The 17,620-nt window shown below is 40.5% G+C and overlaps 3 protein-coding genes across 3 annotated transcripts; all 3 read left to right on the top strand.

Annotated features, from left to right (window-relative positions):
• Positions 1-2,089: 2,089 nt before the first annotated feature.
• LOC140839054 (uncharacterized) lies at positions 2,090-14,930 on the top strand. Its single transcript, XM_073205686.1, has 5 exons — positions 2,090-2,863; positions 2,999-3,205; positions 3,307-3,496; positions 3,650-4,096; positions 14,117-14,930. Exons 1-5 carry the CDS (start codon positions 2,090-2,092, stop codon positions 14,500-14,502), a joined length of 2,004 nt encoding a protein of 667 aa, XP_073061787.1. The 3' UTR covers positions 14,503-14,930.
• Positions 14,626-14,964, top strand: LOC140839053 (uncharacterized). Its single transcript, XM_073205685.1, has one exon. It carries the CDS (start codon positions 14,626-14,628, stop codon positions 14,962-14,964), a length of 339 nt encoding a protein of 112 aa, XP_073061786.1.
• A 195-nt stretch (positions 14,965-15,159) lies between these two features.
• On the top strand, positions 15,160-15,657 carry LOC140839052 (uncharacterized). The gene has a single exon (XM_073205684.1). It carries the CDS (start codon positions 15,160-15,162, stop codon positions 15,655-15,657), a length of 498 nt encoding a protein of 165 aa, XP_073061785.1.
• Positions 15,658-17,620: the final 1,963 nt, after the last annotated feature.

Raw genomic sequence — 17,620 nt, 5'->3', positions numbered from 1 at the left:
TCATTTTCAGCAGGTGAGAAAGTGTTTCTCCGAGTTTCGCCTTTTCGCAGGATTTTGAGATTTGGTCTCAAGGGTAAGCTGTCTCCGAGATTTATTGGTCCATTTGAAATATTGGAAAGCGTGGGAGATTTGGCTTACAGACTTGCATTGCCGCCATACCTATCAAGTATTCATGATGTGTTCCACGTATCTTTGTTGAGACGATACGTAGCAGATGAGTCTCACATCTTGCATCCCTCTGAAGTTCAACTTGATTCGGATTTGTCTTACGTGGAACGACCAGTGCGGATTCTGGATCGCAAAGACAAGGTGTTGAGGAATAAGATCATTCCTCTTGTCTTAGTGCAGTGGCAGCGCCGAGGTACTGAAGAAGCCACTTGGGAACTAGAGAGTCGTATGCGGTCAGAGCATCCAGAGTTGTTCTAGTTGTAGTATTTTCAGTTATGATTGTAATTGCAGTTGTACTTTCGGTTGTAAGTCATTCTTAAGTTGAATGTATTGTTATTCAGAATTATCATTCTTCAGACACGATTTCGCGGACGAAATCCTTTTTAGGGGGGAAGAATGTAGTATCCCGATGCCTAATTTGAGTTAATTATAGGATTAATTATATTTCGGTGGGATCGGAAGGACCGAACAGGGTTCGGATCGTCCGATCAGGGTTCGGATCGTCCGAGCAGGATTCGGATCGTCCGAGACAGGTGGATGGAACCGTGGAAGACATGCAGGATTCGGATCGTCCGATCAGGGTTCGGATCGTCCGAGCCAGGTGGCTGGACACGTAGAAGACATGCAGGGTTCGGATCGTCCGAAGTGTACCGGATCGGATCTTCCGAAGTGGATCGGATCGTCCGAACGTTGGCTATAAATAGAGGCGCGAGGCTTCACTTCTTCTCGCCAAGTCCGAGCGTTCCAGAGCATTTTAGTCGTTTCCGATTGGTTTCTAGTCTTTTCCCGAGGTTCAGGCACTAGCGGGGAGCTACTGGTTTTGTAGCGGAGCTGTGCTCTAGTTGGGAGCTAGCGGCATCAGTGGGCTACGGACGCAGGCTTGATTCTAGGGCGGATTGTTAGGATCTGCTGGTTTGAGGTACGAAAGTACTATCCGAGATATCCTGGTCGAGTATACATTCTTATATGTGTTGCATGATTATTTGCTGCATTGATATATGTCATATGATGCATGCTATTATGTCACGTTTATTGCTGCATGTTACATTTCATCTTGAGCCGTATCTCTTTCGAGATAGCCTTTATTGTTGAGCTGTATCTCTTTCGAGATAAGCTATATCTTGTGGGGCCGCTCAGCCCTGTCTTGTGGACGCATGGACACCGAGAGTACACAGTGGCCGACGGGTCCGGAGGGCTTCGGTGATCCGGGACATTTTAGGTCCACGTCTGATCTTGTAGTGGATGCAGTGACCCAGAGGAGTACCGCGCGGCACTATCCACTTGGCGCCTCTAGACTGAGCATATTGAGATCTTTTGTGACTCCTATTTCTTGACTACCCTGGTATCATATCATAGCATGTGCATTTCATATAGGCCTGTATACTCATGCTTTTGTACTGGGCGTTCTTATCGCTCACGTCCTCGGTTTTGTTTATCTTGGACACCCCATTCCCACGGGGCAGGCCTCAGGTTGGATGGCTCAGGAGGAGGATGAGGAGGACGTGGAGTAGCCGGTTGAGTTATTTCTTCAGTACCATTTGATTCGATATGGTTGTACCGTATATTTTATTTCTAAGTTGTTCTGGATATCATTTGGGTTGTATAACTATCGTTGGTTGACCATTTTCCGCAATTATCTCTGATTGTTTTTAATTAAGTTAATTGCATGCTTAGTTCTTGATTAGTAGGTGATTCTGGAACGGGTCACTACAGTGCCCGACCTCCGCCGCGGGTTAGACACAAAGGATCCTCGTCCAGGAGTGAACTGATATCTCGCCCATCTTCTAGGCGGGGTCGAGGCCCTCCGTGGATACATCAGAGGATCGAGGAATCGAGGAGAGAAGGTCGAGGTTAGGATGTCCCTCGGGAGCCCGCTGAACAGAGGAGGGGAACAAATGAGGATAACCACCCTACGAGAGGAATGATTCATATGATCTCGGGGGGTGATAATGATGGGGATTCCGAGCGAGCACGAAAGGCGCATGGCAGGAGGTTGGAGAATTTTGAAATATCTAGGGGTACGGACTTACCCCAGGATCCTCTCATCAGTTTTGGACCAGATGACCTCCGAGGCATTGTGGCTCCTCATAACAATGCCTTGGTGGTAACGGCCACTGTTGCCAATTATGATGTGGCACGAATCTTTATTGATAATAGAAGCTCTGTTAATATCCTATTCAAAAGCACTCTGGATCAGATGAAGGTGGAGGGATTTGAGTTCAAGCCAATCTCTACTCCTCTATATGGATTTGCAGGACATGCCATCCCGCCGCTCGGTCAGATTGTCCTTCCTCTATCTTTGGGAAATGAGCCTCGGCGGGTAACAAAGATGACAACATTTATTGTGGTGGACACCTCGTCCGCTTACAATGGAATTCTGGGGCGACCAGCCCTAAAGGATTTCAGAGCTGTAGCGTCCACGTATCATCAGAAGTTGAAGTTTCCTGTAGGGAAGGAGGTTGGAGTCTTGTGCGGGGACCAGAGGGTCGCGCGTCGGTGTTATGAGGTGATAGTGAAAGAAGAGGGGAAGAGGGCGCGTGTGGAGGTCAATATGATTAGAAAGGGGCGAAGCGGGTTGCCCGTAGTAGTGAGGGAGGTTCATGAAGTGGTGGATGAGAAGCCGGAGATCGTGACATTGGGTACAGTTATAAAGAAAGAGGTGGGAGAGTTGCTCAATGCTGGGCACATTCGAGAGGTACAGTTTCCTACGTGGCTCTCCAATGTCGTTCTTGTTCCAAAGAGTTCAGAGAAATGGAGGATGTGTGTGGATTTCAGAGATCTCAACAATGCCTGTCCTAAAGATTGTTATCCTTTTCCACGGATATATTAGTTGGTGGACTTCACAGCCGGACATCAGTATTTGTGCATGTTGGACGCTTATCAGGGGTACCATCAAATCCCCTTGACTGTGGAGGACCAAGATAAAGTGAGTTTCATCACTTCTGAAGAAACTCTCTGTTACGTGGTCATGCCCTTCGGACTCAAAAATGCCGGAGCCATGTATCAGCGATTGATGGATAGAGTCTTTTCTAAGCAGGTGGGGAGGAATGTCGAAGTGTATGTGAATGACATCATGGTGAAGTCTAAAGATTCAGCCCAGCTCATACCTGACTTAGTGGAGACCTTTTCAACCCTCAGGTCCTATGGCTGAAGTTGAACCCTCAGAAGTGTGTATTTGGGGTGAAGAGTGGGAAGTTTCTGGGTTATGTGGTGACAGAGAGGGGGATTGAAGCTAACCCCGAGAAAGTTCAAGCTATCCAAGATATGGTCTCTCCCCGGGGACCCAAATATGTTCAGCATTTGATAGGGAGGAATGCTGCCTTGGCACGTTTTATCTCGAGATCCGCCCACAGAAGCTTACCGTTCTTCCGGACTTTGAGAAAGGCGAAAAAATTTGAATGGGATCCAGCCTGCTAGAAAGAGTTTGAAGAGTTGAAAAAGTACCTTGCTGAGCTGTCTGTCCTGTCCAAACCGGCTGCAGGTGAGCCTTTGTGGGTATATTTATCTGCCACAGAGGAAGCTGTGAGTTCGGTACTTGTCAAGTTGGAGGGGTCGACTCAACAGCCGGTCTATTATGTTTCGCATGCACTCAAGGGGGCAGAGATCAGATACTCAGGCTTGGAAAAATTGGCTTTGGCTTTAGTGATGACGGCGAGACGCTTGAGACCCTATTTCCTATCTCATCCAATTGTGGTGCTTACTAACAGTCCGTTGGGCAGAATCCTCACTCATTCTGATATGTCCGGCCGCCTGGTTAAGTGGACTACGGAGTTGGGAGAATATGACATCCAGTATGAGCCGAAAACAGCTATTAAAGCACAAGCCTTAGCCGATTTTCTGGCTGAGACAGTGCATCAGGAGAATGAAAACCCTTGGAAGGTGTATGTGGATGGTTCCTCGTCGAAGGATGGAAGTGGGGTGGGAGTATGTAATGCCCTAAGAATTATAGAATTGATAAGACAAGATTATAAAGTGTTGCAAGGATGGAAAAATGAGAAAATTCTGGAAAATGCAAGACCGCACCTGCGGTGCCAGACATCACCGCACCCGCGGTGCATGGACAGTAAGTTGGCAAGAAATTGCGTAGCATCACCGCACCCGCGGTGCCAGCAGGAGCGCACCTGCGGTGCTCGAATCCAGAAAAATAAAGATAATTTTGAATCATGAGCGCACCCGCGGTGCATGACACGACCGCACCCGCGGTCCTGCGTGGTTACTGAAAAATGATGACACGTTTCCAGATTTGCATGCAATATATATATGGTCATCCTCCTTCAGAATCAGAACAAGACAGCCGAGAATTCCTCCAGAAATCCCTTCAACTTTTGGTTGCTTTGATTTGTGATTCCGTGTGAACCGTCTATCAGAATTTAAATCTGATTTCGGTTTTGAGCTCCTCTCACCAAGAGCTACACAAGGACGTAAGTTTTATTACATTTTGAGATGTTTTGGAAATATGATGTTGCTAGAATCGAATATGATTCAGATATGGTGTTTCTGCTACCGTAAACATTATATAATTGAAGTCAGATTAAAGAACAGACTTTTTGTGTAATTGTTATGATTTTTGAAAGATATTGATCGAGATTTTGATATCAGAATTGTGTATTACTGATTTTGAATATACCGATATTGAGATTATGAGTTCCAGTATTATATTTGTGATGTTCAGATTGACGGGGTTATTCAGATTGTATTGTTATGCCGTCGAAACATCAGTAGATTGATATTGATCAGATTCAGTAGTGAGTTAGATTGATCAGATTCAGATATGATTTCGATTATATTATGATGTCGATAATATGATTTGAATTGTGTCTTGTTCAGATATTGATCAGATTAGGTACTGAGTTGAGTATTGATCAGGACAGATTGTGAATTGAGTTATTCACTGACACAGCGTATTCGATATTGTCATTTCAGATTGATATGGACAGATTTGAATACAGATCATCGTCTTCGTCAGACCGGGACGACAAAGGTATAATTCATGTGATATTCGGGAAGACACAACTCAAATAAGATCCTATTTGAGTTTCCCAATAAAATCACATACTAGATTATTGTTATATTCTGATATGAATATGCTTTGTTTATATGCTGATATGCTACTGCTCTGTTTATAGATTTATATGCATTGCATTTCATATAGGAGAGTCTTGACAGACAGTCATACCTCTAGATGTTCGGTGTATCTCAGCTTAGGAGCAGCTCTGACTCCTATTGCAGCCGTTGATACAGCTCAGACCGAAGTCTAGGAATAAGACGTACAGTCACCCCGAGTGGGAGGGTAGGTGACAGCCAGTGACGTCTTATTCACACCGGGATCCCTAGAGTCAGCATGGAGTCGAGTCATGACATGATTTGATTAGAACTGCATGCGTAGATGAATGGGATTCATAGATTATGGAGCCCATTGCTATTGCCTTCAGTCATGATAGCATGTTTTTATGGGTTGATTTGAGTAGCATGTTTAACTAATTTGTGTTGCATGCTTATTTGATTTGATTTCATAGATTATGAAACCTATTGTTTTTAGTTTTATTCATGATAGAATAATTCATGATTTACTTTGTGTATATGCATGTTTACCATGTTTTATACTGGGATTTATTCTCACCGGAGTATCCGGCTGTTGTCTTGTTTTGTATGTGTACATGACAACAGGTGGGACATGATCGGGGTCAGAAGATGATGAGAGAAGACGAGTTAGCGTGGTGATTCCGGACTTGGATATAGATAGGTTTTATTACTAGAACTTTAGTAGTTGAACCTTAGAGTAATTGAAAAACTGTGTACATTATTGTACTTTTATACAGATATGTGTATTATTTAGATGCCATTACCTTCCGCACTTATATTTTAAAAGAAAAATTTTTAGACCCTGTTTATCAGAACTGATAATTAAATCCCAACGATGATTAAGAAAATGATTAGCGTCCGGGTCCCCACAACAGGTGGTATCAGAGCGATAGATCCTTTAGATTGAGATAGTCAAAGTTGATAGATCTTTTAGACTGAGATAGAAGAGAATGAGCGGGGTAGATTGAATTTTCTTTCCTTGCATGTGATTGCTAGCATGAGATTTCTGTCAATGTTGACTTGCATGATGTGTGATAGCATGATTTATTGATTTCCCTATTACATGTTGTTTGTTATCTGAGTTGATTGCAGCATGTAATTGTTAAGCCTGAATCAGAACCGAGTCTGAATCAGAGGTATATGATCAGAGGAGGGCTGAGACAGATTGTATAGATTATGTACTAATCTGTTTGATTATCAGATATACCGCCTCGAATAATTTCAGAAAAGGGCAGTACTTCGTCTGAACAGCTAGATGCATCAGAAACTCAGATAGAAGTAAAGATGAAAGAATTTCAGTTATTGCAACCGCCGACTCTGAATGGTATCGAGACATCCGAAGATTGTCAGAACCGGTTTGATGACATAGAAATATTGTTCGATTTACTTGATTGTACAGATGAACAGAGAGTTAAGAATGTACCTTATCAATTACGAGAAGCCGCCAGGAGTTGGAGGATTACCCGTAGAAGAATGTGGGAACAGAGAGGTACAGTAATTTCGTGGGAAATATTCAACACTGAATTTTATCGAAGATTTTTCTCAGTTTCGTACCGAGAGGACAAGAAAGCAGAGTTTGAGAATTTGAGCCAAGGTCAGTTGAATATTGATGAATATACCGCTAAATTCTCTACTCTACTGCATTTTGCTCCTCAGATAGCTGGAAATGATGAAGCTATAGTAAATCAGTTCATCAGAGGGTTGAATTCGGAGGTAGTTGCATTTTTGAATCTGCAGCGACCTTATCATTTTGCTGACATCCTGAGTAGAGCAAAGAGAGCTGAGGCGAGTCTGATTAGACAGCTAGGGAGGTTGTGTGTGAAGCAACCCCAGACACAGCAATCCCCTCTTAGGATTGATCACGGCAGTATGAGTGGGAAGCAAGATTTGCTGAAAGCTCGAAAGAAGCCATTCAAGAAGTTAGGAAGTGGTTCCTCGAGTTCCAGTAGTTCTAGTCCGAGCCATACTGGAGTGTATTGCAGGAGTTGCGGAGGGAGACATCCCACCGAGAAATGCCAGGGAGTGACTGGTAGATGCAATATTTGTGGACAGCCGGGACACTTTGCTAAAGTTTGTCCCCAGAAGCGTTCCCGAAGATTGTAGGGAACAGAGTTCAATTGAAAACACAGATCCAGAATTCACAACAGGTAATATTCTTTATGATTCTATTGCATATGTATTGATATATACTAATGCATTGGGTAAGAATACCTTTGACTGAGTTGCATGGAGATATGCTGTATCTGTTGGGTTTGTATGTACTGTAGTATTGATGTCCTTGCTTGTTGAGGAAATGTTGATATCAGAGATTCCTGTATATATTGTATACTACAGTAAGATGAGAATGAAATAGAGATAGATTATGATGTACTTGTGTTTTCTGATTTGAACGCATTATTGATATGTATATGCTGAACAAGTACAGACATATTGTAGAATTCTTCCAGAAATGGTAAGAGTCAGATCAGAGATGACTGATCAGTGGAGATACCACGATAAGGATTCTAGGTTTAGAATTCCTTTGATATCTGTATTGTATGTGACTCGATTAATACCGAAAGGAGCAGATTGCATCCCTATGTATTCAGTAGATTTACTGAAATCGAGCAGAGCATTGGCAGATTTGTCAATGATAGACGAATTAACTGATATTGCCCAGATAATATTTTAGAATTGCTTTATATCAGAAAGATAGATTTCAGAATTGAATTCAGATCAGATAGTGATCGTTATTTTAGAATTCAGCATAGAATGACATTGAATGTAATGATACAGAATGAAGAAAGATCAGTAGCAAAATACTGACCAGGAGTTACATCTGATTTAGTGTTTCTCTTTGGCATGTGTCAGTATCTTCAGAAATGTTCTGATGATTGTATGCTCATTGTATCTATGATATTTTGATATATTTGCAGCATTTGATTTATTTAATCGAATATCTGAAGATTATATTGAATATTCTGAGAACTGTGATGATTGTATACAGAAATTATTCAGATAAGAATCCTACTTGAACAGATTTTATTCAGAATATGCGATATCTGAAATTAGTATACAGATTGACCTTGACACAGATGAAATTGTGATCAGTGACCGAGATTAATACCGATATCAGAAAGTTCAGAAATGTCAGAAATGTATTTTGTCTGATTTGGCAGATTATCTTATTTGACTGTTGCTTTATATCTGCTGAATATTGTTATTGTTCTAAATCAGTATTCGTGATATCCTATATTGTTTGGAAGCACATTTATTTGCAGATAAGATATAGCAGTTGATCAGAATGACATGAAGATATTCACCAGAAATCATTGTTTTATGAGTTCACTGAACTCACTAGATCTGTATAGGTTACTGATATTTTGTATCTGATTTGATATTACTGTTGTTTTGAATCCGTATATGATACAGATTGTTGTGAACCGTTGAGAATATATACAGTTCAATTGTATCAGAATTGTTTTCAAGAGATACAGCTGTTCAGAAATGCGATCAAAATGTTCAGAGCTTGATTGAAAATCAGAATGGAGCATCGATCAAAGTAACAGATATATGATGTTGTGTTTTGTATGAAGTTGACTAGCTTGTGATATCAGAATGTTTCGGTATTGTATAACAGAATTGATATCGATAGTCAGAGCCGAATACCATGTAGGTATTTCTTCTTTAATTTTTATTATTAACTGATTGTTATGCCGAATAGTTCGAAGTTGAAATCACAGATATGTCAGAAAGGCATTGTAGTGACTTCAGTTGTCATGTTTGTGACTGAGAATATATGATATTCGAACAGCCAGTTTTGATATAGACAGATTAAGTCAGTTGTGACAGAATTGTACTGAAATTTTGGCAGAAATTGTACTGAATGTACGAATTGTCAACAAATGAAGACAGAAATCAGAAGATTATTATAGATGTGTATGTTTCTGAATAGAAATGGGAGTGCATTTCTATGGCTTTCATAATGAAATTACCACCATTTTCCCCAGATTGAAATATGATATGATTGTGATTGACAGATTGTTCCATCTATATCTATCAGTTTGTTCAAGATGATATACAAACATGAGCAAATGACACAGATTGATGTCAAAGAAATGATCAGATTGCACAGAATGTGGCAATAAAATGTATCAGATTGTGATTGTGATTCATTTTGCACATATGGCAGAGTATACCATACGTTATTCCGCAGATTTTCACCGATTGACGGATAGCCAGAGTGTATTATCCAGATATGGAAGATATCCAGAGAGCGATAGTGCTGGATGCTAGCACTAGTTGACATGAGGTATTGTTACTTTATGAGTGATGGTGGGGTGATAACTATCAAAAGAGTACTGAGATAGTTACAAACGACACATTGTACAGTGAGTACTACAGAATCCTTATAAAGAAGATTCAGAAAGGAATAAAGATAGCTCAGAAATAACAGATTTGATAAACCAACATCGGACAATGATGCTTGGTATTGAGAGTGGAAGATTGAATATGTCCTTGAATGGGATAAACAAACTTGATAGCAGCTGATGATAATGATTGGTTATGAGCTGTGGTTTGGTATATACGGATGTTGTATAGCCAGTGTTGCGAAATTGATTTTCTCAAAGCTATTTTGAGAGATCGGATCGAGTATATAAGATTGAGATTTCAAAATAGATTCATTGAGATGAGTTTTGATTTAAACGCTATTATACATTTCTTCTGATATATCTGAATTGATTGTTTGTGAGTTCGGTGACGAACTCAGCTCTAAGAGGGGGAGAAATGTAATGCCCTAAGAATTATAGAATTGATAAGACAAGATTATAAAGTGTTGCAAGGATGGAAAAATGAGAAAATTCTGGAAAATGCAAGACCGCACCCGCGGTGCATGGACAGTAAGTTGGCAAGAAATTGCGTAGCATCACCGCACCCACGGTGCCAGCAGGAACGCACCCGCGGTGCTCGAATCCAGAAAAATAAAGATAATTCCGAAGCATGAGCGCACCCACGGTGCATGACACGACCGCACCCGCGGTCATGCGTGGTTACTGAAAAATGATGACACGTTTCCAGATTTGCATGCAATATATATATGGTCATCCTCCTTCAGAATCAGAACAAGACAGCCGAGAATTCCTCTAGAAATCCCTTCAACTTTTGGTTGCTTTGATTTGTGATTCTGTGTGAACCGTCTATCAGAATTTAAATCTGATTTCGGTTTTGAGCTCCTCTCACCAAGAGCTACACAAGGACGTAAGTTTTATTACGTTTTGAGATGTTTTGAAAATATCATGTTGCTAGAATCGAATATGATTCAGATATGGTGTTTCTGCTACCGTAAACATTATATAATTGAAGCTAGATTAAAGAACAGACTTTTTGTGTAATTGTTATGATTTTTGAAAGATATTGATCGAGATTTTGATATCAGAATTGTGTATTACTGATTTTGAATATACCGATATTGAGATTATGAGTTCCAGTATTATATTTGTGATGTTCAGATTGACGGGGTTATTCGGATTGTATTGTTATGCCGTCGAAACATCAGTAGATTGATATTGATCAGATTCAGTAGTGAGTTAGATTGATCAGATTCAGATATGATTTCGATTATATTTGAAAGCGGACCGGTTACGGGGGCCGGAAACGCAACGGAAGCAAAAAATTAAAATTTTTAGAGCATATATTTCGGCCCCCATGAAAAGTTTTGTGTAAAATTTGGAAAATCATAAAACATGCATAGGATGTATAAAGAGGTTTACCTATCAACCCCTTAGAGTTGATGAATGGCACCAACCAAAGTGTAAACACTTTGGCTCTTGTATGGATGAGAGATCTACAAGCTTCCACCTCCAATCCTCCAAGAATTAGGCCCACCACAAGCTATGTTCCCCCTTAAGTTTTGCACTAGAAAAACTTAAGGATTTATCAAAGAGAAGAATTTTTCTCCAAGAAAATGAAGAACAAAAGAAAGAAAAATTTGAGAGAGAAATCCTTCAAATTTTCGGCCAAGGAGTGATACAAGTGAGGGAGTGAAGTCTAGACTTGGGTGTGGGAAAAGTGGAAAAAGATGTTCCCCATGCCATGCATTATTTTATTAAAAAGTATTGAAGTCTCTTCACCTCCCAAGCATGCAAACCCTACATGTCTCACTTATATATTATATGGTTTTTTAACACATTAAAAAACATAGACTAAATTTTAATTATCTCAAACACATTTGAGATTAATTAAATACTACTTGAATTTATTCAAGTCCCACTAGTTAAATAACTATTTTAATTGAGCTCTACTAGACTCAATAATATTAATTCAACACTTGAATTATATTTAATTATTTGGACTCTACTAGGTCCACTAGTGTTTAATTAATTCAACACTTGAATTAATTTAATTTAGTCCCCAATAATGTTTATGAAAATCACAATTTTCAACTACATTATTTACTTGGCCAAATTTTAATCTTATGGATAATCTTAGGAACACTTCCATAAATTAAAATTTATATTTCTCTCTTAGAAGTCATACTTCTATTTTTCTTAACGCTTATAAACACATTTATAAGCCGTTCAACACATTGAACTATTTTACTTCTCTTCGGGATTTACAAAGCCAGTACTTGTGTGGCCCTCAATGGTTCATTGATACAACTAGCCGTGGGTTCACATCTCAATGTGATTCGGACTAAACATGTCCTTATACGAGCATACCCCAATTGCTCCATTCTTATTTATCAACTCTTTGATAGTAAGAACGTCAGAACTCAAGTCTGATAGTACCCAACCAATCACGTTAAACGCCTAGCAGCATCGCTTACGTGATTCCCTAGGTATCACATGATAGTGCCTGCAAGAACCATTCAATTATGGTTAGCGTACAGTACGGTCCCTTCAACTCATATATCCCGACCGATTCGACAACTATTGGTATATCGAGAGTTGTCAATGAATCGATACTATGTGTCATGTCGTGGTTGCATCGATGGTGTAATCTATGAAACCCTTTTCATAATTACCACCATACTCTGATCAGAGATTTCAACCCACACATACATGAAAAACACATAGGATATCCATACCCGTAGGTAAGCGGTGAATCCCCGACTACAATGCTTCGACTCCTATATGTTTCGCCATAACACCCAACCTTGCCACCTGATGACCCCAAAAGAGTCGGTAAACAAGTCAAAGTGAAACGCTAGCACATAGAGTCTCAATGTTGTCCCGGGTCATAAGGACTAATGGTGTACAACCATAAACTAGGACGTTTCCACTCGATAAGTGAGAACCACTTGGAAAGTCCTTTATAGAGGGTTGTTCAGTGCACTTTACCAGGAGCACCTATCTGCATGCTCGGACATCACAATGTCCCCTACCAATGAAACATGGTACTCACATCGCAGATACTAGTCTCTAACTCGAGCGGCATTTATCCTTCTTAGTGGCGGCTGAATCGACTAGGAACGGTTTAGAATATACAGTATTCCAAATATGAGTTTCATGATACTCATCATATGAGCATCTCATATTCTTTCTACTATTTGTATATTCAAGGACTTTATCTATGCAACAAGCATGGGTATAAAGATAAAGATGCGCCAAATTAATAAATTGAAATATTATTAAAATAAAGATCGTTTATACAAAGAGTTTCATTGTGAACAGTCGGCCAACACTTGGCTCGACGTGCACCTACTCTAACAATATTATGATGTCGATAATATGATTTGAATTGTGTCTTGTTCAGATATTGATCAGATTATGTACTGAGTTGAGTATTGATCAGGACAGATTGTGAATTGAGTTATTCACTGACACAGCGTATTCGATATTGTCATTTCAGATTGATATGGACAGATTTGAATACAGATCATCGTCTTCGTCAGACCGGGACGACAAAGGTATAATTCATGTGATATTCGGGAAGACACAACTCAAATAAGATCCTATTTGAGTTTCCCAATAAAATCACATACTAGATTATTGTTATATTCTGATATGAATATGCTTTGTTTATATGCTGATATGCTACTGCTCTGTTTATAGATTTATATGCATTGCATTTCATATAGGAGAGTCTTGACAGACAGTCATACCTCTAGATGTTCGGTGTATCTCAGCTTAGGAGCAGCTCTGACTCCTATTGCAGCCGTTGATACAGCTCAGACCAAAGTCTAGGAATAAGACGTACAGTCACCCCGAGTGGGAGGGTAGGTGACAGCCAGTGACGTCTTATTCACACCGGGATCCCTAGAGTCAGCATGGAGTCGAGTCATGTCATGATTTGATTAGAACTGCATGCGTAGATGAATGGGATTCATAGATTATGGAGCCCATTGCTATTGCCTTCAGTCATGATAGCATGTTTTTATGGGTTGATTTGAGTAGCATGTTTAACTGATTTGTGTTGCATGCTTATTTGATTTGATTTCATAGATTATGAAACCTATTGCTTTTAGTTTTATTCATGATAGAATAATTCATGATTTACTTTGTGTATATGCATGTTTACCATGTTTTATACTGGGATTTATTCTCACCGGAGTATACGGCTGTTGTCTTGTTTTGTATGTGTACATGACAACAGGTGGGACATGATCGGGGTCAGAAGATGATGATAGAAGACGAGTTAGCGTGGTGAATCCGGACTTGCATATAGATAGGTTTTATTACTAGAACTTTAGTAGTTGAACCTTAGAGTAATTGAAAGACTGTGTACATTATTGTACTTTTATACAGATATGTATATTATTTAGATGCCATTACCTTCCGCACTTATATTTTAAAAGAAAAATTTTTAGACCCTGTTTATCAGAACTGATAATTAAATCCCAACGATGATTAAGAAGATGATTAGCGTCCGGGTCCCCACAGAGTAGTACTGATTTCACCAGCTGGGGAAGAAGTGAAGTTGGCTGTAAGGTTGGACTTCCGAGCATCCAATCATGTGGCAGAGTATGAGGCTGTGTTGGCAGGACTTCGAGCAGCCATAAATGTGCGAGCTACCCGGGTACTTATTTTTTCTGAATCACAGTTGGTAGCACAACAGATGAAGGGGATGTATGATGTGAAAGATGATAAACTTATGGAGTATGCTCGAGAAGTGGACAGAATCAGAGAGAAATTCACAGAGATTACATTTGAACAGATTCCCAGGAAAGAAAATGAAAAGGCAGACACTCTAGCCAAAATGGCTGGAACGATGGGAGGTTGGAAGACTAGAGATGTGTTATTTCAGGTTGAGCTCACACCTCACACGAGTTAACCTGTAGTTGAGCAAGAAGAAGAGGATTGGAGGACTGGCATAATTGATTACCTGAAAGAGGGAAAGCTTCCTGATAACCCTCGCGAAGTTCGTAAGTGGAAGGCGAAGTGTTCGTGTTATGCGATGATCGGAGAAGTGTTGTATAGAACGTCTTTTGCAGGGCCGCTTCTTCGGTGCTTGAGTTACCAAGAGGCTGATTATGTGCTCCGAGAAGTTCACGAGGGATGTTGTGGAAATTATTTAGGGGCTTATGCGTTGGCGAGAAAAGTGCTGCTCGCCGGTTATTCTTGGCCCTCCGTGCTGCATGATGCTCAAGAGTTAGTGATGTCTTGTGATAGTTTTCAACGCCATGCCCGGTTGCATCACCGGTCGGCCGTGGGGATGAAGGCTGTCACAGCCGTTTGTCCTTTTGACCAGTGGGGAATAGATATTGTGGGGCCTTTTCCTATAGCTCCTGCTTAGAAGAAGTTCCTATTGGTAACAGTTGGCTATTTTTCAAAATGGGTAGAAGGAGAGCCTCTGGCCAGAATCACTGAGAATGACGTCCTGAAGTTCTAGTGGAAGAGTATAGTATGCAGATACAGAGTAACTAGGAAACTGATATCCGATAATGGAAGACAGTTCCAAGGGGCCAAGATCCAAGCTTGGTGTAAAGAGATGAAGATCCAACAAGTCTTAACCTCTGTAGCTTACCCGCAGAGTAACGGTCAGGTGGAGGTGACTAATCAGACACTGGTGCAGGGTCTAAAGGTTCGACTTGTCAAATCTAAGGGCAATTGGGTGGATGAGCTACCAAGTGTCTTATGGGCATACCGAACCACTCCGAGGGAAGGAACGAAAGGAACTCCTTTCAGTTTGGTCTACGGTAATGAGGCAGTGCTCCCGGCTGAGATCGGGTTGGAATCGGCAAGGGTAGTGTTTTATGACGAGGATAATGATACGAGACGCGCAACTGACCTTGATCTTTTGAAAGAAAAGAGAGAGGCTGCCATCATTCAACTGGAAGCTTATAAGAACCGCATTGCACAGTCTTATAATCGAAGAGTCATTCAAAGAAACTTCCAGGTGGGTGACTTGGTCCTGAGGAAGGTACAGGAAGAACAGAGAGGAAAGTTGGACCCAAAGTGGGAAAGTGTAATGCCCAATATTTTATAACACGTTAGTTTGAGATTATCAATGTTGAGTAGATATGAATGCAACCAGATCATTTTGAGATTTAAAATTTAAATATGTAAACTGTTGGGCGAAAGTGACTCGCCCGGGCGGACATTTTTGACCGCCCGAGCGAGAGTGCCTCGGAGAAGAGGGCCGGGAGTCACTCGCCCGGGCGGATGTTTTTGACCGCCCGAGCGAGGCTGCTGGAATGGGCGAGGGTCGAGAATTACTCGCCCGGGCGGCAACTTTTGACCGCCCGAGCGAGAGCCGTGTACACACAAGGATGAGCCATGTGTTCTTAGACATGAAAAGTATATATAATGTGTCTTCAATTCATTCCTTTTCACTCCAGCACTTGACCGAGAGCTCCAGAGCAATACAAGTTCCTTCATGCTTTTAAATGGTGGTTGTGCAAGATTTTATCAACCGATTTTTAAACCGAGCTTAGATTTGTAATCCTTGTGCTACTAGCTTCAAAGTAATGTAAGTTTCATTTAATTCCAGCATGTTTTGATATTTATGTGTTGGGTAAATGATGAATTGAACTATATATTATGTTCTTGAGATAATAGATATTGTAGAATCGCAAACGGATCAAAGAACGGATGCCATATGCTATAGTTTCGATTTCCAGCCTGTTTATTGAGTTGAGATGGGATATTTCAGTGTGAGACTTTGTATTTTGAGGAGATTAGGAATTGTTGATATTGAGTTTAGTGTTGTTGAATTATCGGTATTGAAGAAATACGTCGTTATGCCAATTTATACCGAGACCGATAATCGAATTGTACAAGATTTGTTGAGTGGTACATTGATAGAATATATCTACACATTGTCATTTCAGACTAAACCTGACAGAGTTGACATACTGATCTCGAGACTTTGACACCGACTGTTCAACAAGAAAGGTATAAGCTATGTTTGTTTGGGAAGCCATAACTCAAATAAGATATTATTTGAGTTCCCAAACCAAAACCACATACTAGAATTATTTTATATATGGTATCATGTTATGAATTGTTTATAGAATTATATTCAAATCTTGTAACATGATTATGCTTTGATTTTAGCATTGCATATACATATACATGATCATTGTGATATTCAGATATGAATATAAGCATGCTTTGTTTACAGATTGATATTCATTGCATTTAAGATAGGAGAGTCGTTGACAGTCATTGTTAACTATCTAGATGTTCGGTGTATCTCAGCTTAGGAGTAGCCATTACTCTTATTGCAGCCGTTGATACAGTTCTGACCGAAATCTAGGAATAAGACGTACAGTCACCCCGATTGGGAGGGTAGGTGACAGCCATTGTAAGGCTCGAAGATTTAGTTATCATAATCAGATGGATTTGTTGATAATTAAGATGATTGTAGATGTATTACATTGGACAAGAAAAGAAAGGGAAATGTATAATAAAGATGTGAAAGATAGTCAAAAGAATAAGTAAGGCCGAAGCTATGGCGCATATGCGCGAAGGAATGCGCGCATATGCATGAGACTTCCAGTAGCATTGGCGCATATGCGCGGAAAGAGTGGCGCATATGCGCGACATGTACATCAGCTTTGGCGCATATGCGCGAGAGTAGTGGCGCATATGCGCGGAGCGTCCAGAACCATTGGCGCATATGCTCGAGTTTAGTGGCGCATATGCGCGAGTGCTAAATTTGCCGAGACAGTAGGTTCGGCGCATATGCGCGAGTAATGCCGCGCATATGCGCGAGACGTGTAATACAAAGGATTTGCCATGTGTATTGAGGCATGCAATGTATATATATCTTGGCACGATTTTTCTTTCATTCCATCAGAATTAATTGAAAGTTGCAGAGGAAAGCTTCCATTTTCTTCATACGGTTGAATTGTGATTTCATAAGATTTAATCATCCAAATTCAAATCCGACTTCGGTTTTGAACTCCTCTCTTCATTATCTACAAAGTGATGTAAGTTTTATTCGA

Source organism: Primulina eburnea, chromosome 8, assembly GCF_022965805.1.
Source record: "Primulina eburnea isolate SZY01 chromosome 8, ASM2296580v1, whole genome shotgun sequence".
Lineage (NCBI taxonomy): Eukaryota > Viridiplantae > Streptophyta > Magnoliopsida > Lamiales > Gesneriaceae > Primulina > Primulina eburnea.
The sequence above is the reverse complement of the archived record's forward strand: the minus strand, read 5'-3'. Positions and strand labels throughout refer to the sequence as shown.

Coding starts and splice junctions, on each gene's coding strand:
- LOC140839053 (XM_073205685.1), top strand. CDS start 14,626: ATGATCGGAGAAGTGTTGTATAGAACGTCTTTTGCAGGGCCGCTTCTT.
- LOC140839052 (XM_073205684.1), top strand. CDS start 15,160: ATGAAGATCCAACAAGTCTTAACCTCTGTAGCTTACCCGCAGAGTAAC.
- LOC140839054 (XM_073205686.1), top strand. CDS start 2,090: ATGATTCATATGATCTCGGGGGGTGATAATGATGGGGATTCCGAGCGA. Junction 3,206..3,306: donor ATAGAGTCTTTTCTAAGCAG/GTGGGGAGGAAT, acceptor TTCAACCCTCAG/GTCCTATGGCTGAAGTTGAA. Junction 4,097..14,116: donor TGGAAGTGGGGTGGGAGTAT/GTAATGCCCTAA, acceptor CCCACAGAGTAG/TACTGATTTCACCAGCTGGG.